Source organism: Danio aesculapii, chromosome 4 (assembly GCF_903798145.1).
Source record: "Danio aesculapii chromosome 4, fDanAes4.1, whole genome shotgun sequence".
Taxonomy (NCBI): Eukaryota; Metazoa; Chordata; class Actinopteri; order Cypriniformes; family Danionidae; genus Danio; species Danio aesculapii.
Window position 1 is genome coordinate 56764324 of NC_079438.1, and position 23325 is coordinate 56787648.

General features: G+C 35.6%; 2 protein-coding genes across 2 annotated transcripts in view; both read left to right on the forward strand.

Annotated features, from left to right (window-relative positions):
- The first annotated feature begins 1707 nt into the window (after positions 1 to 1707).
- On the forward strand, positions 1708 to 19051 carry aebp2 (AE binding protein 2). Its single transcript, XM_056456201.1, has 8 exons — positions 1708 to 2236; positions 9449 to 9656; positions 9848 to 9955; positions 11258 to 11444; positions 11525 to 11649; positions 13494 to 13561; positions 17308 to 17421; positions 18169 to 19051. The coding sequence occupies exons 1-8, from the start codon at positions 1818 to 1820 to the stop codon at positions 18179 to 18181; spliced, it is 1242 nt and encodes a 413-aa protein (XP_056312176.1). The 5' UTR covers positions 1708 to 1817; the 3' UTR covers positions 18182 to 19051.
- A 4125-nt stretch (positions 19052 to 23176) lies between these two features.
- pde3a (phosphodiesterase 3A, cGMP-inhibited) overlaps positions 23177 to 23325 on the forward strand; it is a 198698-nt gene continuing 198549 nt past the window's right edge. The window contains exon 1 of the mRNA XM_056456205.1: positions 23177 to 23272. The gene's annotated coding sequence lies outside the window, so the exon portion shown is untranslated. The remainder of the gene's footprint in view (positions 23273 to 23325) is intronic.

Below are 23325 nucleotides of genomic sequence, written 5' to 3' on the forward strand. Positions count from 1 at the left end.
TTTATCTTACCCCAGACATGCTCAATAATGTTCATGTCTGGTGACTGGGATGGCCAATCCTGCAGCACCTTGACCACCTTTACTTTCAGGAGCTTTGATGTGGAGGCTGAAGTATGAGAAGGAGCGCTATCCTGCTGAAGAATTTGCCCTCTCCTGTGGTTTGTAATGTAATGGGCAGCACAAATGTCTTGATACCTCAGGCTGTTGTTGTTGATCATCCACTCTGCAGATCTCTCTACGCCCCCATACTGAATGTAACCCCAAACCATGATTTTTCTTCACCAAACTTGACTGATTTCTATGAGAATCTTGTGTCCATGTGTGTTCCAGTAGGTCTTCTGCAGTATTTGTGATGATTGAGATGCAGTTCAACAGACGATCTATCAGAAAAATCCACCATCTGACACTTCCAAATGATCAACTATAAGCCAAGTTATTATTTGTTGCTCTTACAACCGAGATCAACGACAAGACTTTTGTCAGGTAGTGTAAATGTATCAAAATAGATATAAATTTGATTTATTTATTATCTGATAAACATTTTACCAAAATACCTGGGGGAAATTTTATGCAATTTAATTATAAATTACATTATATGTATATTTACATTAACATACATGCAAATAAACCAATAAAAACAAATATAAATATGTAATTGATTATTTTGAAATATTAAATAGTGATGTGTACTATAGAAAGATATATTATAAGCATCTTATATTAAGTGATTGATATGATTTTGATGAGTGTTTCTTGTTAATCGATCTTTGTCTCCATCTGCTGGTCTGATGCGGTGCTGCAGAACACTGTACAGCAGCGCCATCTGCTGCTCAATGTTGGAATAGTTTTGATGCTTTCCGGAAAAAAAAAAAAAAAAAGTCTTATTTATTCATTTAATTATTTATTTTAAACTTTACAATGGTGAAAATCAGATGTAATACACAGGATCAAAATCCTCAACTTCTTGTTGATTTCAGTTCCTATGGGTACATTTTCCATGAGACGGAAGGTGACGCCATCTGGTGGTGTTTTCCCGGAAGAGTCGCTTTAAATGTCAGAAGGGCTTATCTGACTCATTTTTATTATTGTCTGTAAAATCATGATACTGGAAAAACCCAGCCGAGACAGAGGAGGAAAAATTGCAGATCATAATAACCAGACAATACACTATAACCGGAATCTGAAAAAAAGACAGCAAGGGGAAACTGCAATAACATATGCCTATATGTTGTGATTTATGCAAATATCTCATGTACTAAATGTCCAAAAATCATAAGTACAACTCAAATGTTATATCATGTATTAAATGGAAATAAATGTATACATATATGCACTTTTTCTCCCATACACAAATTATTATTATGCTACATATAGGAGAGCACTACTATTAATAATAATAATAATGATACACATTTTCATCTAATTATTATTATTGTTATTATTATTGTTGTTGTTGTTGTTGTTGTTATCATGTAATTAAGTTATTATGAAAACGTCTTAACTTTATTTGATCTGTTTTGCGCTGCGAGTACGTGTAGGCATTCATAGTAAGCGTCTATTATATTCATTATTACTGATAATATTAGTATACAATAGAGTTATTATGAAAACTTCTGAACATTGTTTAATCTGTTTAGCCCTGCGAGCACGTGGAGCCATTCATAATAAGCGTGTACGTCACGCTGGCTCCTCCCCCCGCTCCTCCCCGATCAGCCTCCAGCAGTTCCACGATCCGTCCGCTCACCGAAAGTCTCCGCGTTTCACCCGTTTCCCGTCGCGTAAACCCGGCCAGGCCCCGCACACACCAGCGGAACCCGATGGCTTCGACGACCTCCGACGCCTCCGAGCAAGAGTCGGCCAACCCGAGCGAGAAAAACGGCGACGGGAGCGAGTCGGGCCTGCGCGCCGCCGATCCGGAACCGGCCGTTAAGATGGACGAAGCGGACACGGACGAGAAGCCCGGTGGACACGAGCCTGCAAAACAAAGCCCGGAGGACGCCACGCGGGACGGGGCTAATGATGAAGACGGGGAGACCGTAAAGGAGCAGCAGAAGAGCCCCGGTAGCGCGGACGGGACGGCGGAGCGGATGAAGAGAGAACAAAGGGAGGAGGAGAGCGCGTCCTCACCGGCGGAGAAAAACGGCGGCGGCACCGGAATGAAGCGCCGCGCGAGTCTGGAAATGATGAGCTCGTCTTCGGACGGAGAGCCGCTCAGCCGCATGGACTCGGAGGACAGGTGCGTGTCCGTCTGCTTATTACAAAACACCGATATTTCAGCCGATAAAATCAATGTTAAGTGTCCGTTTTGTCGATTAACGACGCCGTTTAGGTGCTGTTTGGATTAACGGCCAGCACGCGTGAGCGAAAAACTTAACGTACTGCTAGTGGCTTGGAGTTAGCATAAAAATAATAACGTTAATGTGGTGATAAAGTATGTAAATATGTAATTTGCCACACTTGTAAGTTAAAGTGCTGAAAGTTTGATAGTGTGTCAGTCTGCTAATTACAAAACACCGATATTTCAGCCGATACTATCAACGTTTAACGTCCGTTTTGTCGATTAACGACGCCGTTTAGGTGCTGTTTGGATTAACGGTCAACACACGCGAGCGAAATGCTTACTACTCTAGTGGATTCCAGTTAGCATAAAAATAATAATGTAATATAATGTTATGATTTAGGTAAATATGTAATTTGCCACACTTGGAAGTTAAAGTGCTGAAAGTTTGATAGTGTGTCAGTCTGCTAATTACAAAACACCGATATTTCAGCCGATACTATCAACGTTTAACGTCCGTTTTGTCGATTAACGACGCCGTTTAGGTGCTGTTTGGATTAACGGTCAACACACGCGAGCGAAATGCTTACTACTCTAGTGGATTCCAGTTAGCATAAAAATAATAATGTAATATAATGTTATGATTTAGGTAAATATGTAATTTGCCACACTTGGAAGTTAAAGTGCTGAAAGTTTGAAAGTGTGTCAGTCTGCTAATTACAAAACACCGATATTTCAGCCGATAATATAAATTTTTAACGTCTATTTTGTCGATTAACAATGGCATTTAGGTGCTGTTTGGATTAATGGTCAACACACTTGAGTGAAAAACTTGCTGCTAGTGGATTCGAGTTAGCATAAAAATAATAATGTGGTATTAAAGTATGTAAATATGTAATTTGCCGCACTTGTAGGTTAAAGTGCTGAAAGTTTGAAAGCGTGTCAGTCTGCTAATTACAAAACACCGATATTTCAGCTGATACTATCAACATTTAACGTCCGTTTTGTCGAGTAGCGACACAGTTTAGGTGCTGTTTGGATTAACGGTCAACACGCGCGAGCGAAAAATTTACTGCGCTAGTGGATTCGAGTTAGCATAAAAATAATAACTTATTATAATGTTATGACTTATGTAAATACGTAATTTGCTACACTTGTAAAGTTAAAGTGCTGAAAGTTTGAAAGTGTGTCAGTCTGCTAATTACAAAACACCGATATTTCAGCCTATACTATCAACATTTAACGTCCGTTTTGTCGATTAACAATGGCATTTAGGTGCTGTTTAGATTAATGGTCAACACACTAGAGCGGAAAACTTGCTGCCAGTGGGTTCGAGTTAGCATAAAAATAATAATGTGATGATAAAGTATGTAAATATGTAATTTGCCACACTTGTAAGGTAAAGTGCTGAAAGTTTGAAAGCGTGTCAGTCTGCTAATTACAAAACACCGATATTTCAGCCGATAATATCAACGTTTGTTTTGTCGATTAACGGCACAGGACTCCTACCTTGAAAATACTCGAATTTTAATCTAATCTAATCTAAAATGTGGTCAGATTCCAGATAAAGTGCTTGAACATGTAATTGTATAGTAACACTTTATAATACGTTTATTACAGTATTTGTACCTTTGTTCACGTCAGTTAACGAAAATAAAGTTGTTAATTGTTTCTTCATGTTAGTAAATACAAGCATTAACTAATACAACCTTATTATAAAGTGTTACCACACAATTAGATGTTAGGTCATGTAAGTAATAGTTTAGATAAGCATCAATTTGGATTTATTAAACATTAGTGAATGTTGATTAAACTGATTGATAAATGCTGTATAATATTGTTCATTATTAGTTCATTTTAGTAAATATTAATGACAGCATATTGTAAAGTGTGACCAATCGTGTTGTTTTCATAATAATTCATCTTAATAAATAGGTAATGATGCATTTAAATAAAATGAGACAAATAATTGTGCTTTTGCATAAAATGAAACCAAATGCACAGGGATTACCTCTTAGTGAACAATGCATGAAATTAAAATATATATTTAAGATGCAAGGTAAGGACATGTAAAAGGATAAACGACAATAATTCACTGTCAAAAATGCCATCTGAATTTTGCCATCCGATAACTACAAGAAATGTAATTTGCTCTAATGTGATGATGCATGTAAATATGTAATTTGCCATGTTTAAAGTACTGGAAAAGTTTGAAAATCCATCAGAAAAGTGCTTACATTTGACATTAGAGAAGCTGTAAATATCGTGCTTAAAACAATCATGGAAATATATTTGGGAATTATTTAGATCTCAAAACACACACTGTTGTGAAAATGAACAACATTTGTACTATTCGAATGTCATCTTATATCATATTATACCTGTATTGTAAAATCTGCAAATATAATCAATGTTGTTGTTGTGAATGTTGCTTATCTAAATCGTTACAAACATTTGAACCTTGTTTGGGGCTCAGTCTGCTTGATTTGCAAAAATAATTAGAGAGCCCCAAACAAGGTTTAAAATACGTTTGTAACTATTTAGATTAGCAACATTCACAACAATAGCAGCACTGATAATATAGGTCACACTTTACAGTATATTAGTTAATTTATTTACATAATAAGGACACACAATAATCTTTATAACACAATAATCTTCATATATTTCATATGAAGTCCTTAAAATGTTCAGAGAAATTTCAATGTCTTGATTTCATAGGATTCGAAAGGAAATGTTAGTCAGAATGTGAATATTTATTTTGTATAAGGAAAAGATCCAATGAAAATCCCATTGAAAAGAATAATTGCTGGATAAAGCACAGGAAGTTATTGTCATCAGATTTGGATTTGAGCAGCTTTCTTATCTTGACTGGGCTTTAAACTGGTTTTGCATCATCTATAGTGCCCTCAGACCCAAGAGACCTTTCGCCATCTTTTCGTATCACCAGGGTGACATGGGTGCGGCTGTGCATGTTTTATAGCACTTTCTGCCTGCCTTCATCATACGCGGGTGGCTCTGGTGTTATTTGCATTACTCTAAAGGCTGGAGATAATGGATTGCTCGTCCTCAATGGTTTTTAAAAGCGTCTGGCTCGCAGCACATGGGAAATCTCCACAGAGTAACTGCAGGCACGGTGGAACAAATTCACATTGAGCACAATGTATCAGGTCAGCCCAGCGGTGGAGGAAGGAGAAAGAGGGAATGTGTGTGCGGATGGGAATCCTTGCTCTGTGCCAGACCTGCTGCTCTGCGGAGCTTTCGCTGGGAATAAAGCTCTTCAAATCCAACTGGAGGCCCTGAGCCCTGCTGTTCGGGGCAGCTGGACAGCTTGAATCTAGCTCTTGTGTGGGACGTCTGGGAGAATATGAGCCAGGCCACACGAAAACGGTCACATAAGATTAGGCTTATGAACGTATCAAAATTTTCTTGTTGCGATTATTTGCTGAAGCTTTTAGCACTGTATACTGTATTATCACAGTGTTGACCTTATGTGCAAAAAATTACTTTAACAGTTTACTAACAAGAACTACTCAGTGTATTGCTTTATAGTTTAGAGTAAACAAATGTTTTACCCAAATTGAGTTGCAAAAGTACAATAAGAAATACTTTAGAAGGAAGTTTTATTAGTAAATATTAGAAAGAAAGCGTGAGGAAAAAGACAGATTATGGTTACAATGTTAATATTAGGTAAACATATAACAATTTTATTAGATATTAACTCAATTTAATAGCACTGCATGCTATATTATCACAATATTGGCCTAAATTGCAAACATTTTTTTAAACATTTACAAAGTTGAATATATAAACTTCATCTGTTCTACAGTAATGTATGTTAAAGTGTCCTTTAGCATATTGTTTTAGACTTAAAAGAAAATAGGGCTGCACAATATATCCCAAAACTTATCAATAACATGATAATAGTATATCCATTAAATGTGTCCAGATGTGTGGTACAGTACATTTATTTTAGGCAATGGTTATGCAAATCTAAATTTGACCAATCAGATGGAGCCTTACTACCTGTAGCCCCACCTCTCTAGCAGTTACTGTTCTGCTATTGGCTGAATCGGCCCAAAGGTGAACCCAGAGATGAAAATAAACACTAATGGGTGAAGTCGAGACGAGGAAAATGAACATCTGTCAATCAGAGTCAGAATATCTGCTGAGGTTTTCACTCATTCGTGATGTTTTAAAGACTAAATCTTTGCACTTTGACACTTTTTTTTGTATAAATTAGAATGAATTGGATCTGAAAAATTGATTTTCCCTGTTTTTTTTTAATATCACTAAATGCTTCAAAAACATGGCTAATAAAAATAGCATTTTCTAGGGAAATGTTATGTCATAAGCAGTATCGTTATAGCAATGCTCTAACAATATTGCATAGTTTTCCAGTATCATGCAACCCTAAAAGCAAAGTTCACCCAATAGTTTAAATTGTCATCATTTACTATTTTGGTCATTTCAAACCTGTTTGAATTTCTTTCTTCTGTTGAACACAAAAATTTTTGAGGAATTTGAAAGCGTGTTTGAAAGGAATTTTTTGAGGAATATTGGAAAGCAGCAGCCGCTGAATTTGTTTTGTTTTTAGCAGAATAAATAAATTAAGCCACTTGAGTAATGATAAAACTTTGGGCAATGAACTGTGACTTTTAAAAGAAAAAATGAGTTATTGGCTATTTCAATTCATGTGATGAGCTTCATGTGATGAACAAACCAAACTTATTATTATTTTTAAATGGTGTAAAATCAGTATATGTCAGTGTGAGTGAAAGTGCAGATGAGTTTGAAGAGCTCTCATGGAGGGGAACTCCGCTGGATGAGGCGTTTGACTGAAAGCAGGTGTTAATTGTTGCTCGTCCACTTCAGCAGTTTGAAGGAAATCTCCCAGCATACACTGATAATGTGTGACAGCTCCTGCTCGTCGAACTGCAGGACCAAACGACCTACGCATGTTGAGGTTTTACCCTTTTTGTAGTCTGTCAGATGAGTGTCACAAGCAGCTGCTAAAAACTGGTTCTAATCTCAATCAGATGCCACTTCTTGGCCTATACTGCCGTTCTGCTCCACATGCAAAGTTCATAGTCAGACTGTTCAAAGTTCATAGTCATCTACTTCCCAAATATTAATGCAGTTAATGAGTGTTTATTAGCATGTCATTTTTTATCCTTGTATTTTTTTCAAACTAGACATATGCTGCTATTCAATAAATCAATATATTGTGATAATGAACATGTACTATATTAATCTCATGGGCACTCATCTTTTAATTTAGGGTTTTATTTTAGATCTTAGAGTGCTTTTTAAGAATATTTTCATTGTATTTGCACTGTTGTTCATAACATTGCCAAATGCTTGGAGACTTAATTGGGTCTACATGCTAAAATGCTGATTACTGATACCTTTGACTATTTATATTGCTACTGTACGTTATTATTGGACAATAATCCTGCAATAGTTAACATTAATTATTTGAGCTTAACTCACAATGATAACTACAAAAGCTTTTATTAGTCTTGTAGTGTTAATTAGTCTAGTTAATGCCTATTAATGCGTTAAAATCATAGCCGTATCCTGATCACAATTCATAATTGTTTTATTAAATTCAGTTAATGAATAAAATTTAGTTATTATATAATATTAACATAGTAACTGTAGTCTTTTTTCACCGTAGATTTGAATGCTTTAACTAACATTTACTAATGAGAGTGTTTCCTGTAGTACTTCATAAACTTTTTGCCATTTGAATTTGATTGAAACATTGTTTTCTCTGGACATCTATATCAATAAAGCAATACACTAAGTAGTTTTTGTTATTAAACATGTTTAAGTATATATATATTTTTTGCAATTAATGTCAATACCGTGATAATACTACTGATATAAGCGTCAGCAATTAGTCGCAACAAGAAATTTGTGATATCATCGTGAGCATTTTTCAAGCCTCATGCACTCAACATTTATGTGCGTCCTCTTAAAAGTGTGCTAGAGTTTGAGCAGTGAATGGCTGATGTACCTGCGAGTCTTGCAGTAGCAGTTTATCACTTCATCAGCAGTCTGCCAGGCGGTTGCAGTTTGATTACCCAGCATCCTGTTCTCTGGCACATTCTGGGATTTAGCGTCAATTGTGGGCAGTGAAGTCTGAAAGGAGCCAAGAGATGGACGTGTGTGTCTGTGAATTTTATGATTTTATTTTTTTCTCCTCTATTGACTGGAGTTGATGGTGTTTTACAGCAGGGGTTTACCGCTGTCCTCTCCCACACTAGCAGCTGTATGCTCAAAAGCTTACTGTTTCAGCGCTTGTGTGCCACGGTTAGGGACTGGCCCCACTGCACTGGCCTCATTTATCGTTCACATAAGTTCATGGTTGTTAACCTCTGTGCTGCACTGCAGGTTTTGCACAGAAATGGAGATTATAAGTAACTATCTTAATTGGGCAAATCATTGGATAACATCAAAAACTACATTTTTAAAGTGTCTAATATTGACCTTAATATTTTTTTAATTAAATGTAATTATATTATTATATTAATATTATTATAAATGCTTGTATTCAATTCAAACTAAAAGAAATAAGACTTTCTCCCGAAGTAAGAATATATATATTAGGGCTGCACGATACTGATAAAAATGGACATTGCACCATTTTATTTTTCTGCAAGACAATTTCACCAGATGACTTGAACGGCTCTATTAGGAAAAAAAAACATATTTTTAGACTAATTGGGATGATTTTAATACAATAAATTTTTCTTAGAAGTTACAGACTTTTTTATTTATTATATTTATTATAATACTTATATTTGTGTTATAATATTTATATTTATTATTGTAGCCTGAATGCTTTAAACTGGTTTAAAATGCTTACATGGGCCTCAAGAACTGTAGCCACTGGTCAGTTATAACCCTGACTCCACATTGCAGATCCTGCGATGTGACTATTGCGAATGCACATATTGATATATTGTGCTGCACTAATATATATATGATAGGACATTAACTTGCTCCACTAAACAGCACTTGGGAAATAGAAAAGTAATTTTGACAGTACATGCTTAGATCCGTTTAATATTATCAGGCATCAAAAGAAATGTGAAATTCTGAAAAGCATTGCTTTTCTGTGTATGTTTGTGGTGAAGCTAATCCTGCTGGTTTGTGCTTCAGTATTAACAGTACTCTTATGGACATGGAGAGCATTGCGTCCAGCGGTCGCTCTACCCCGGCTATGATGAATGGTCTCGGTGGGGCGTCTTCCTCCACTAAGGGCTCATCTTACCCCTGCTGCTGGGATCAGTGCCACATGCTGTTCAACACCAGCCCGGACCTGGCCGAACACATCCGCGGAGTGCATGTGGATGGACAGCGTGGCGGGGTCAGTGTGTGTCCTTACTTGTATTGTGTACTTTGGCATGCTAAATGTGGAGTTACATTAGATCAATGATCAGCGCTCGCAGCAACACACTTTTTATTTGAACGTTTTATTAGTATTTGACAAAAAAGGTTTAAAATATCTAAATGCAATGTAAAAATGAAACTCTTTCAGAGCTCTGTGTTTGCGTGCAGGTTTTCGTGTGTCTTTGGAAGGGCTGTAAGGTGTATAACACACCGTCTACCAGTCAAAGCTGGCTCCAGAGACACATGCTGTCACACAGTGGAGACAAACCATTCAAGGTTCGTATCCTCTTTGCACACACTTAAAGACTAGATTTTGCTGTCTGTTTTTCTGTGAAGCTTCTCACTATAAACACATTTTATTAAAACGTGACATTTGTAAAACTTATAAACACAATTTTTTATACTCACTTTATTGAATGTTTTAAAAAAATGTATCACAAATTGATCTGAAAATAATGTCTAATGTTGTTCATGTAAAATTTTGTTTATTTCTTTTTTAATTTGTTTATTCTGTGTCATTGAGATATGAAGTTTTTATAATATGTTTTTATCTATATGGATCTTGTAATAAATAAACTCAAACTCTATTTATTAGGACTGCACAATATTGGAAAATTCTGACATTGCGATATTTTGTTTTTATGCAAGATACATTGCGATTATGAATGCAATTTTACTATATGACTTAAATAGCACTATTTAGAAAGGGTTCAGTCATTTTGATTTGAATGGGATCGTTCTGAAAGGGAGTCAATCATTCATAAAATATAATAAACTAATGACTAGCAGTATACATAGGTACAGAAGTCAAATAATCAAATGTAAAGTTCTGTATAGTCCTCATTATGAAAATTATTCAATAAAATTAATCTTTTACATTTACAAAAAGTATAATTTCTTGTTCATGAAATGCTTTAAACACTCTTGAAATGCTCAGTTACAGGCCTTAAACACATGCAGTTTCACAAATAAAAAACATTTAGTCCATTATGGTTAAACTTTGACAACATCTGTCTATAGACTTAATTTTATTGAACTGCTATTTAAATGCATTTTTAAATTTTGTTTTAATTGTTTAATTGATTTTTTTGTTATTTTTTTATTAGATTTTTTAAAAATGACTTTTATATTTTATTATTTAATATGATTTTTGATTAATTTATTTGTGTAATTTGTATTTGTGTAATTAAATATATTTATTTTAGAGTGCACATTTTAATTAGGGCAGTTTTATAGCAGATCACATACTTTTCCATGGTCAATATTACAAATGTATATCAAAATTAAATCAAGCCTGTTTTATTATAATGGCATTTTAAAAATAATTAGTTCAACAAATATCAACAAGACATACTCAGATAAGATCCACCCTTCAAGTTCGTGGAGTTATATAAGCATAATCTTGCATAATTCTGCGTTTTAGTTTATGAGGGAACTTTGTCATGGCTAGACAATGAAAACACTGTTTACAGGACCCATTCTGTAATTATAACCCAGCGTTGCTAAGACTCTGTGTGAGTTGTTTATTTTTATTTACTGTAATTACTCTGATCCATGTCTTTTTTTTCCCCTGTGTAGTGTGTGGTGGGTGGTTGCAATGCCACCTTCGCCTCCCAGGGGGGGCTAGCGCGCCATGTGCCAACCCACTTTAGCTCCCAGAATTCCTCCAAACTCTCAAGCCAAACCAAGGTCAAGGAAGAATCTCCTTCCAAAGCGGGCATCAACAAACGGAGGAAGCTCAAGTACAAGCGGCGGCGGTCCTTGCGTAAGTGTCGCTATGGCTTTAATTCACGTTCATTTCCCTGGTTAAAACACACTAACTTCAGTCTGTTTTTCTCTCACCAGCGCGACCGCATGACTTTTTTGATGCTCAGACTATGGATGCAATCCGTCATCGCGCCATCTGCCTCAATCTAGCAACCCATATTGAGAGCCAGGGCAAAGGCCACAGCGTTGTGTTTCACAGTACGGTGGGTACACTCACACATCAGCTCTCTCCAGTGTGCTGCAAGCATGCTGTTCATCCAATTTCCGCCCTGTATAGTGTGCACATGACATGCATTAAACAGTAGTTGCAAATTGGATTCTGCTTCGTATGCTGTTCTATAAAACAAATAGTAAGCTGTTTGCGTCATACACTGCACAGTAAGCAGTCCTCGAAATGTTTTTTGGGGGATTTTTTCTCCGCACTCAGTGACTTAGTTCTGGTGTGTTTTCATTTTAGAGAGACAAATAGTAGTATTTCTGCTCTATATAGTATGTGGGTCAGACGAAAAAAGGTTTTCAAGCGTCAACACAAAAGTGTAATATAGCTTTAAATAGTTTTTTTATTTTTGCCCTGTGCAATTTTAATGTGTCCCATATAATTTGTGTATCTGATCAGTAATAATGATCATAATACAGTTTACTGTGATATACAGAAGATGCCTACTCAGCAGAAATGAATAATAATAATAATAATAATACATTTTATTTATAATGCGCTTTTCTCAGTCCCAAAGCGCTAACAGGGATACAAGGCAAACAAAGCAGAACAATAAAAACAGTCAAAAAATAAAAAGACCACAATAAAATATGAACAATTCAATACAATTGGATGATAAAATTAACAAAAACAATCAATCTAAGTTAAAAACAACGGTAAAAAGGTGAGTCTTAAGAAGTTTCTTAAAACATTCCAGAGAAAGAGCATTCCTGATGCTGGTGGGTAGGCCTTTCCATAACTTAGGCGCACTGTGCGAAAAAGCACGACCACCCATAGTCTTCAGTTTACAGCGTGGCTGATACAGCAAGATTGCAGATGAAGAACGAAGACTGCGGGTGGGAGTGGCCAGAGTTACCAGGTCACAAATGTAGTCAGGTGCTAGCCCATGCACTGCTTTAATACCACTGCTTAAAATCAATACGTGATTTAACAGGAAGGCAGTGAAGTTGCTGAAGTACAGGCGCACTCTTGATTGATCAATGAACAATTTGATGATCTTAATGTGTGTAGAAGGAACAAATGATCAAATAAAAAAACAAATAAATGATTGAATGAACAAATAAATGAATGAACAAACGATGAATAAATGATTTAACAAATGAATGAATGAGCGAGCAAATGATTGAATGAACAGACACATTGAATGAACCAACACATTGTTGAATGAATGAACAAACGATTGAGTGCACAGACACAGTTGAATGAACAAACACATTGTTGAATGAACAAACACATTGTTGAATGAATAAACACATGATTGAATACACGAACAAATGAATGAATAAACAGACATATTGTTGAATGAGTGGACATCTTGTTGAATGAATAAACGAACGAACATGAATGAATGAACAAACTAATTAATGACTGATTGAATTAATGAACAAATAAGTCAATGAACGAATGAATGAATGAATGAACACATGGTTGAATGAACGAATAAACAAATGAATATCAGGGAAGTATTATAAAGACTTTCTGCCTTTTATTTGTTTAATAAAGAAAATGTAATCATCATAATATAAGAATAATTACTTTTTTATAGTCAACTCCGTGCTAAGCTTGTCAGTATTTGTCAGCGTAAAACATTTTCGTTCGCATTAAGCTAAAGTCAGATTAGCTTGAGCTCTCACAGTCCACTAGCATCAGTCTGGGCCGCTTCTCCCCTGTGTCTTTAATTAAATCATTAATGAGCTGCCGCCAGCACTTCATGACCACACTCACAGACTCGCATGCTGCTCCCAAAACAACACACATCAGCTGCTCTCACAAGCACTAACCCATAAACAAGATCTCATACATTTCTTCTCATTGTGTGTAATTGAGCAGGTGATCGCCAGGCGGAAGGAGGATTCTGGGAAGGTGAAGGTGCTGCTTCACTGGATGCCAGAGGACATGTGAGTATATGAAAGCACACTGTTCTTTGCCCTACACTAAATGTCAGCCGTTTATATGAGTCCGGAGCCTCCTGAGGGCGGTCTTATGCGCACACACACACAGACACACATGCATGTATGACCTGATGTATGTCACAAACTTGACAGTTCTGGGGCTTCTTAAGTCATATTAACTGCCTCAAAAACACACACAGGCTGATCTATAGCCGGCTGTGTAGATGATATTAATCCCAAAGGAAATGTACAGCATTCCTCCCTGACTTTTGTCGAGATATTAAGATGAACTTAATGCCTGTGTGGGGAATTTATGCATGCAACACGGCATATACTATATTTTGATTGCTATTTAAAAACAAAGTAAATGTGCTAACATGTTAGTTTAAGTACAAATTTTCACTATTGTAATACTTTGGATATATTCAATACAGATATTGTCTATTTATCAATACGTTTTAGGTACATATTCTGCACGTTCCCAATACCTAAACCCAGCTACTACCTTAACTACTATTAATAAGCAGTAAATTAAAGTCATGGGTAATGGCTTAATAATGAGAATTATACCTTAAAATAGCATATGACCTAAATTTTTGTATCTAAAATCACATGCTCGTTTAAACCAGTGTATGTTTTATTCGAAAAATGAGTTTCATTATAACATGGATGTTAATATGCAGATAGTCATGGTATGTAATGCTAATGTTCTTACTGTCATTTAACCTTTCAACACCACTTGCAATGCTTCACTCCCATTCACAAGTTCTTTCACCATTGCATCATGGGACAGTAAGGATTATATGTGCACTTCTAGAAATATTAGGTCATCTGAGTACTCTTTCTGTATTGTTTATTGAACATGACGGATATTATTTAGTAGAAGTATGCTGTATTAATAATGATATTTTACTGTTTTTTTTTGTTGTTGTTGTTGTTCTGACATCTCAATATTAACAATACTTCATGACCTTGTTGTGGTCGTAAGTGGTGTCCAGTTCTCATCCCATTATTTATAGGTCTTGTCATTTTGTGTAAAACCACTCGGATCAGATAATGAGCTACAAAGAGGATCGTTGTTGATGATTTCTTCTGTTTCATTCATCACACTAGAAACAGTAGATCAGTTTTAGCACACTGCTTTGTTTGATACAGTGTCTGACCCAAAGTGTTCTTTTATACAAGATATTTTCGCAAGCCAAGTGTGGGTCATTAGGGAAGTGTTATGCTCACAGAAAGTTCTTTATCTTACAAATAGCAGATGATCTGCCAACATACCCTTTTTTTCCATTCTCAGATTTTCACACGCTATTTTTGTCTCTCAATCCTTTCTCTGTTCTTTCTCTATCACTAAATCTATTATTTGTTGACTTTTTTTGTTCATTTTACATTGTAATCTTTCTTTTATTTTGTGTGTGTGTGTGTGTGTTCAGAGATGCACCAGATCCACCTGAGCATTCAGGTCAATTTAGATGTGCTAAATGTCATGAGTGTTAGGTCTAATAGATTAAAACATCACCCACCTTAAAATTAGTTTCCATTTAAGGTTGTCCAACCCAATGATATCCTTTCACTCAATACAGGATGTTCACTGTGGTCTTAAAGTCTTACATATCAAAAGCTACATTTTAGGCCTTAAGAAGTCTTCAATTGACTGAAATATTTAATTGCAGGTCTTAAATTATTTTAAACAGGTCGTTATACTTCGTGCATGTAAACCTACCCAATGAGGACAACATCCATCCACTCATCAGCAATCCATCTCAATAAAACTTTTAACAAAAGGTTTTTTTTATGAGCAGTTTTTATCAATATGGTTTAATTATCATCCTTACATAATATTTGTTTAAAAGTTCTGTGTTTTTAGCTACATGGTGCGGACACTGACCTGGACAGACTATTGTGCATAGATTTAGTTTATTATAGTTTTTTTTAAACTTGTCTGAGCTACAATGGGAAAAGGTGTATGTATACATCTAGAGTTTGCTTGTTGTCAGACATTATGTAAAATATAAAGAAATCACTTTTTTTGATGGGGCAAATAAAAGTGTTTTCCACTGGCTCAACTGGACCAATATAAAAGTGCTTAGTGCTTAGTCCTGTATAAGTCTGAAATTTCATTCATACTGCTCTTAAAGTCTTGAATTTGACTTGGTGAAACCTTTGTTTATAGGACTTTGCCTTTTGTACAAGTTTGCTTTAATCGTTCTCTAATTCCCAGTATAGTTTTACCATATTATGTCAAGTTGAGTCTTAAAATGTAATCTTGATGTGCAATTTAAGCTGGTTTTAAAGTGGACCCCTTGAATTTACAGTTGTACTTCAGTGAAATGCACAGTTAGCTAAAACGGTCTACTAAGTGCATTTATGTAGTGCATTTATTACTAAAACGATCTGTATTGCATTATTGCATGCACTCACTTACCTGTACAGTCATGCAAACCTTCACACGGGACTGTGTGCGTGCTGCTGTTTCCAGTTGGGCATCAATCTGAATGTTTGTAAGCTCAGCGATAATGCTGAAGTTGCCGTCTCAGGAGACGTTTTAAATGGATTTCTGGGTCACCACAACAAGCTGGAGCCAAACAAGCCTCCTCTATGGAATAACGGCAGAGGGGGGAAAACATCTTTAATAATCTCATTGTGGAATGTGTGTTGGAGGAGTTGGTGGAATGAAGGGCCGTGTGTCTGTGTGTTATCTGGCTAATGCTAGTGTTTATACCATTTGTATATTTTTTAAGCTATGATTGGAATTAAAAACTAGCACACTGCTTATTTTCTGTATAAGAGTGTAAGTGCTCTAATTGATCAAAATCTGGCCTGAAGTGCGTTCTGTTTATGCTACATGACTGCGTACTTGGATACAGTTTATTTTATTACCGTTTAGTCCAATCCTAATATGACTGTTAAGTTGAGATGTTGTCAAATGATGTTGTTTCATTTAATATGACTTACTTTTTGATTGCTAAAATTAATATACATCCAATTTCGGGGTGGAAAAACTAAACAGACTCGAGCAGTAGGCTTTGGTTGTATAGCATACCATGCATTCCACAATGCCCTCAGCACAGCTTACTGTAAAACATGAAAATGTAGTATACTCTCTGGTTTTTGTACACCACACATTTTGAGACGTATAGTTGAGAGCTTTACCATACACTAAAGGATTTATGCTCTGGTTGTATATAACTTCATATCTCGCGATCCATATTGTACAGTCCAGTGTGCGTATACAACAGAATGAGGAACATGATTTTGCATGTTTATTTTTAATAATGCACATTATTGACATGGTTTGCATTTTATTGTACATTAGGATATATGGTATGTTGTGCACTATGGTATATCCCACAATCCATTGTGCTCATGAAACTGCAGAAAGTGGGTCATTTGAATGTACTATACTATTTTGCATAATTCACATTTTGAGATGTGGCAGGTCATTCCATGCATACAACTTGGCAACTGTGCACAAAATGAAATGTTTGTGAATGTAAGAGTTATCACTTTTAAAGCACTATTACCAAGTCTTGTCTATAAATGTATATTTATGCTTCAAACAATGGGATTTTTGAGGTTTAATCCCGTATAGAGGTTAGTACTACACGCAGTAGAGATAGTGGTATTGTTGTATTTTGTAATATTGTTGGGGTTCTGTAATAACGATTGAATGAATGGCAAAAATGCTTAAAGTAGTTGTTTGTCTATTGTAAATGCACTCATAATAAACATTTCCTTTTGTTTTTGCTCAGACTTCCAGATTCCTGGGTCAGTGAGAGTGACCGTCCTCAGCTGAAGACCAAAGTGGTCCACCTTTCACAGCTTCCTCAGGACACAGCGGTTCTGCTGGACCCAAACATCTACAGGTGAAGCTCAACCCACACAGCAGCTCACTCAAACCTTACTTGTAACATTAAGAGCGAAGGAGCCATCTTTGAGCTCAACTGTGGCGCCACGTGTTTTGACGTTCTCTGGGACTGACATCTTTCCTGATGTCATCTTTCATTCAGGATTTCTCCAGCAGATGGCGCTGAAGTCACTGCCACCTGAAATAGCCTTTCAAAACCTAAACGCATGAATTCAGGGGCGGATGTGGGTGGGAAATCAATAACCTTCGATCCGAGTCGAGACATTAATTAATCAAAGCTGACAATACCAGCTGCCTGGGCCACAAATACTCCAAAGTCACCTTTGACCTTCTCCCACAGATGCAAACAAGCATTCCGGGATTGTTAAAGCACTAATAATTGATCGTAATACATCATTTCTTTGTTTATTAGGCTGAAGTAGGAGTTTGTTTACCCAGACTCGTCCACTGATGTGGAATGTGATGCATTCTGAGCATGTGGTCAAGAAGAAGGCTTTTGTGGGTAGAAGCGCATGTATTCATGCATGTTAATGACAGTATGGAGGTCTGGAGCTCTTCGGTGTGGTGTGCTAAATAACAGGAGATTGGGCAGATGCCCGTCATCTTCAGGGGTCTAGCGTGCTCTGAAGAGCATCTTTATGCATCGTTTTGCAGTTTGTGGTGCAGGAATTCAATTGGAAATGACGTGCGTGTTTATATGTGTGTGTGTGTGCGTCGTACTAAAGCAGGTTCTGCTTGTTTTCAGGATGTTTTTCTAGAAGACTGGGTGGGGAGGGCGACTTCTGTCAGCGCCTGCTGACGTACCCAAACCCAAGTGGACGTGCGGATCTTTTCAGACAGGACTTCTTTGCTTTGTTTTTTTTTTTCCTCACTTTTTTTTTTTCTTTTTAATGCTCCGAGTCTGCCAAAGCATGCAGTGAATTTTTAATGTGTGTTTTTATCCCTTGAAGAGGAGAAAAGGCACAAAGTTGTGAACTCTTGTCGGTGCTGGACTTCTATGTGTCTGTCTGCGAGGATGTTTCGTTTACCACGGTTGAAGTTTTCACTTTCCTTCCCAGCGTCCTCTCAAGCTCTTTCAAGTCCTGATTATCATTTTTCCTTCTTTGTCAAGAAAGTGCCCGTGTAAATATTCCAGGAGATTTGTAATATATTTTTGTACTGCGGAAATTTTACTGTACTGTAGATAGCTGACAGAAAAGAGAATTGTACAGAATGTGATAGCTAAATAGTTTCTGGAGGATGAGAATGCTTCCATAGACGTATCTGCGTGTTTATCTTTCCTCGTTTTTATTCTAGTATGATAATTGAGAAAAGTGATGATTTTTTTCTTTCCCAAACACACGCACAGACTCTTATAACTGCTGCTCCACCTACTGATGTTGATGATGAAGAGGAGGAGGATGAGATGTTATCGTCCTCCAGTCTGCGCCTTTTGTGCGTATTTCTCAAGCCAAGGAGTGTATAGACATCTCAATGTAATGGTGCTAAAGCTAACACTAGCATAGTGCACATAGGAGAATTATAATGATGGTGCTTTTTAGATCATGTACGTAATAATAATCCCCTGTTCCCCAAACGTAAAGATCATTCTTCTGTCTTTCTAGTAAAAGCTGAAAATTCTCTGAAAAGTGTTTTTGTTTTGTTTGTTTGAATGGTCAGGCTCTGGGCGAGCGCCATATAAACCCAGTGTTTCTCACACAGGACTGTTGTTTATTAGCAGTGAGCAGGCCTGGGCATCTGGGAGTCGTTTTATTGGGGCAGATTTGCAAGCGTTGACGTGAAGGCCGTCTGCCAGGACCTTTAGCTCAGCGTCAGATGCACATAAATGCCCTCTGAATGCAACTACCATACACACCTGACTGCATTTGCTTTGGATTTCCATTATGCTTAAAGCGTCTTCATTAGTATTGGGTTTGCATATACAGTTAAAGTCAAAATTATTCGCCCTCCTGTGAGGTTAGTTTCCAACATTTTCCAAATGATGTTTAACAGCAAGGAATTTTTCACTGTATTTTCCAAATCTTTCCATTTAACAGAATTGGGGAAAGAAATGAAAGCACTTCATCTGTATAGTCTATTTTAAAAGCTACTGTGTTTTGTGTCGGTGCAGATTCGTGCATTATTATAAGTAATTACATGTAACTATAACATCTCACTTTGAAGATAATCAGACGTGTAGTTTGTGTTTGGTTCTGTGTTTGACTTTCCGAATGAGTTTTTCTAGTGTAACGTAGCACTGAGTAACAAGCGTGTGTTAATTGCGAGTAACACACACCAGCTGCGGTCTGTCAGACAGTCTACAATGGCACTGTTTGTCCTACAGAAACTCTATAATCAGAGCTGCTCGCCACTCCTGGGGTTTGTTTTATTTATCTTTTGAGAAACGCAGCTTAAATGTGAGAAAAACCAAGAGAATAAAGGTAAATAACCGAGGGGGACACAAAACACATTTGTTTAAGGGTAAGTGCCTGTTTCTGATCCACTAGTGCAAGTTTTCAGACTTTGCTATATTTAAACACTTGTGAAAAATTAGCTTTTACTTTTTTACAGGAAGTAAAACATGTCTGCATGTCTTTTATCAAAGGCCTTTTCGTCTAATTACCTCTTTAAGATTACAATAATGTGTAAAAGTAAATAAATGAATTCATATAACAATTATTCATATCCCTGGGATATCAAGTACAATATCAGTTATTGACTATCTGTCGGTTTGTCTGTCGTTCTATCCATCGTTCTATTTATCGTTCTATCTATCATTCTATTTATTGTTCTATCTATCGTTCTGTCTATCGATCTATCGTTCTATTTATTGTTCTATCTATTGTTCTGTCTATCGTTCTATCTATCATTCTATTGTTCTATCTATCGTTCTGCCTTTTGTTCTCTTTCGTTCTATTTATTGTTCTATCTATCGTTCTATCTATCGTTCTATTTATTGTTCTATCTATCGTTCTATCTATCGTTCTATCTATTGTTCTATCTATCGTTCTATTTATTGTTCTATCTATCGTTCTATTTATTGTTCTATCTATCGTTCTATTTATTGTTCTATCTATCGTTCTGTCTATCGTTCTATCTATTGTTCTATCTATCGTTCTATTTATTGTTCTATCGTTCTGTCTATCGTTCTATCTATCGTTCTATCTATTGTTCTATCTATCGTTCTATTTATTGTTCTATCTATCGTTCTATTTATTGTTCTATCTATCGTTCTATTTATTGTTCTATCTATCGTTCTGTCTATCGTTCTATCTATTGTTCTATCTATCGTTCTATTTATTGTTCTATCGTTCTGTCTATCGTTCTATCTGTTGTTCTATCTACAATAGAATTAATTGCTGATTTGGGTATCATCTTGTAGAGTACTTTTAATATTTAATAATAAATTATAAAAAAATATATATTTTTATTCAAAAAAAGAATCACAAATATTTTTACTATTTGGATGTTGCTGTTTGTGATGAATTTATCCTTTTTTCAGGAAAACATTTCTTAAAAATAAGTTCACCATTGCATTGCACCATTGTTCACAAATTCAGTTTCACCGTTTGATAATTAAAAAATCAACTGAAAAGTCTTTTGCAAATTGATTCTATTCTTAAAAAAGGCAATGATTTATATATTTAAGCCACTGTTTTGGCTTTGTCTTTTTGTCTATTTACACTTAAGAATTAATTTTCTCAAAAATAACATGTAAATCAAAAACTAATTAATTTGCTTTATGCATACAAGAAATACTTAATTGGTGCTCTCTTGCATGCTAATTTTATATAATAGATATTTATTTTCTTAATTAGCTTGCAAAAGATGATTAATTTGATATTCAATTTGATTAGAATTTTATAGGGATATGAATTATTTCAAGCTTGACTGTATCTGTCTGTCTATCTATCGATCATTCTATCAATCGTTCTATCATTCTATTCATCCACCGTTCTATTGTTCTAGCTGTAATATATGAAAGTAACTAAGTCTTTTCCAGGCATATGACTTATTTTGGGCTTGACTATGTGTCTATCTATGTATGTATGTATCTATCTATCGTTCTCTCTATTTATCAGTCTATCTATCAATTGTTCTATCCATCTATTGTTCTGTCTATAATTCATAAGTCACAAAAGAATTTGGCAGTGAGACCAATTATTTTAGGATTAACTGTGTCCGTCCGTCCATCCAGCCATCCATCCATCCATCCAAAATGTGTAAACAAATAAGTAAAGAAGTTACTCAGAGTTTGTTTTAAGCAGCCTCCCCTATGATATTTTAAAAGCTTTAACCTCTGGTGAATATTCCAGATGCTTCTAGATGGACAAAAGAAATTGTATGTTTATAATATACAGGAATCTTGTTTTTGACGTCTTTTTAAGACTCAAATGCATCTCAACATGAATATTGTTGAACGATCACCTCAAATCAAATCTGCAAACCTTATATTTAGGTTGCTTTGGAATATTTTTTTCACCTAAAGATGCTATTTTTATAGCAATGTGGTTGTTTTCAGACTGGCGAAGCCTCTGACTGCTTTGTTTTCGCGCTGTTATGCCATTAGCGCTAATGTTCTCTCTCCAGGGCTTTTGAAGGGAAGGTAAGCAAGTGACCTAAATCTGTTTGTAGCGCAAGCGAGCACATATTTCACTGCAGCTCGGATTCTGCTGTGCAGTTTAGGGTGCTTTTACATCCATTCTGTCACACACTGATCCTCAATGAGCCTCGCTCTTACTCCACACATCAAAGATCACAACAGATATAGCTAATGGAGACTAAGACAGAAACACAGTTCACGCTTCTCAGTATCAGACTCAGTCTTGCATTATTCATGTATCTTTGTATTATATTTGTGTTTTATTGTGTGTTATTTTAGTTTTATAATTTCTGATTATTCAGATTTTTTTGTACTTCTAATTGTTCTGAAGCAAGTTGTCAACCATATTTCTAATAATGAAATATCTATAGGCCTTGTTTTATTTGTGCTTTAAATACGTTATAATATTAATACAATTTAACAATGTATAGTTAGCTTAAAATAACAATAATCTAAAATAAATCAGTTATCTGTTATTACTTTTGTTTTATTTTAGTGCACATGTGTACACACATATATAATAAATATATATTTATAGTGTATGTATATATATATATATATATATAATAGGTAAAATATTATGAACTTGAATGGAAAGCAAATTATAATTCTTATGTTTAGCTTTATTTTTTTCTTGTATTTTATGTTTTTAATAGATTGGTTTTATTGTCTTTAGATTTGTATTTCTGTATCATATATATAATTTGCATTTAATTTGTGGTTTGCAATTATTTTATTTAATCTTTATTAGAAAAATATCAATACAATGAAGTTTTAGTTTACAATAACACTTAATTCTAATTTAAAAATGTATTTAAATACAAATTTTTGACATGCATTCAAAGTGTATACTCATTGTTCATGTATTCAGTGGGAATTAACCCACGACTTTGACATTTCTAGTGCTGTGTCACAAAATGATACAGTTTGATGCCTGAAAATGCTGTCTACGCAGTGGTCATACTAGGATTTGGATCAGAGCTTGTGTCTCTTGGCCTCCAGTTTTTTAGTCATGCTTCTTCACCACATCGTCACATTAGAGTGAATATTGTGGCTTTGATTTAGCTAAGTAAATGGATCCAGTAGGTGATTCTTTAATCATCTTCAATCAGGGTGTAGCTTTATTTTGACTTGTCTTTTTTTCTACATTGACAGATGAGTAAATCAGCGTTCGAGAGTGCCTTCATTTTCAAGAATGTCACGTTCAGCCAGACTTGAGGAGAAACTGAATACTTGGATCGGTGTTACATAATCAGGATAGGAGGAGGTATCAATATTCTGTTACAGTTACAAAAATATTGTGTTCATCTGTAGAAACAG

What these genes read in the sequence shown, in the direction of transcription:
- aebp2 (XM_056456201.1), top strand. Translation starts at nt 1,818, where the DNA reads ATGGCTTCGACGACCTCCGACGCCTCCGAGCAAGAGTCGGCCAACCCG. An exon ending in CGCATGGACTCGGAGGACAG is followed by an intron (nt 2,237 to 9,448) that starts GTGCGTGTCCGT and finishes TTTGTGCTTCAG; the next exon opens with TATTAACAGTACTCTTATGG. An exon ending in CACTGGATGCCAGAGGACAT is followed by an intron (nt 13,562 to 17,307) that starts GTGAGTATATGA and finishes GTTTTTGCTCAG; the next exon opens with ACTTCCAGATTCCTGGGTCA.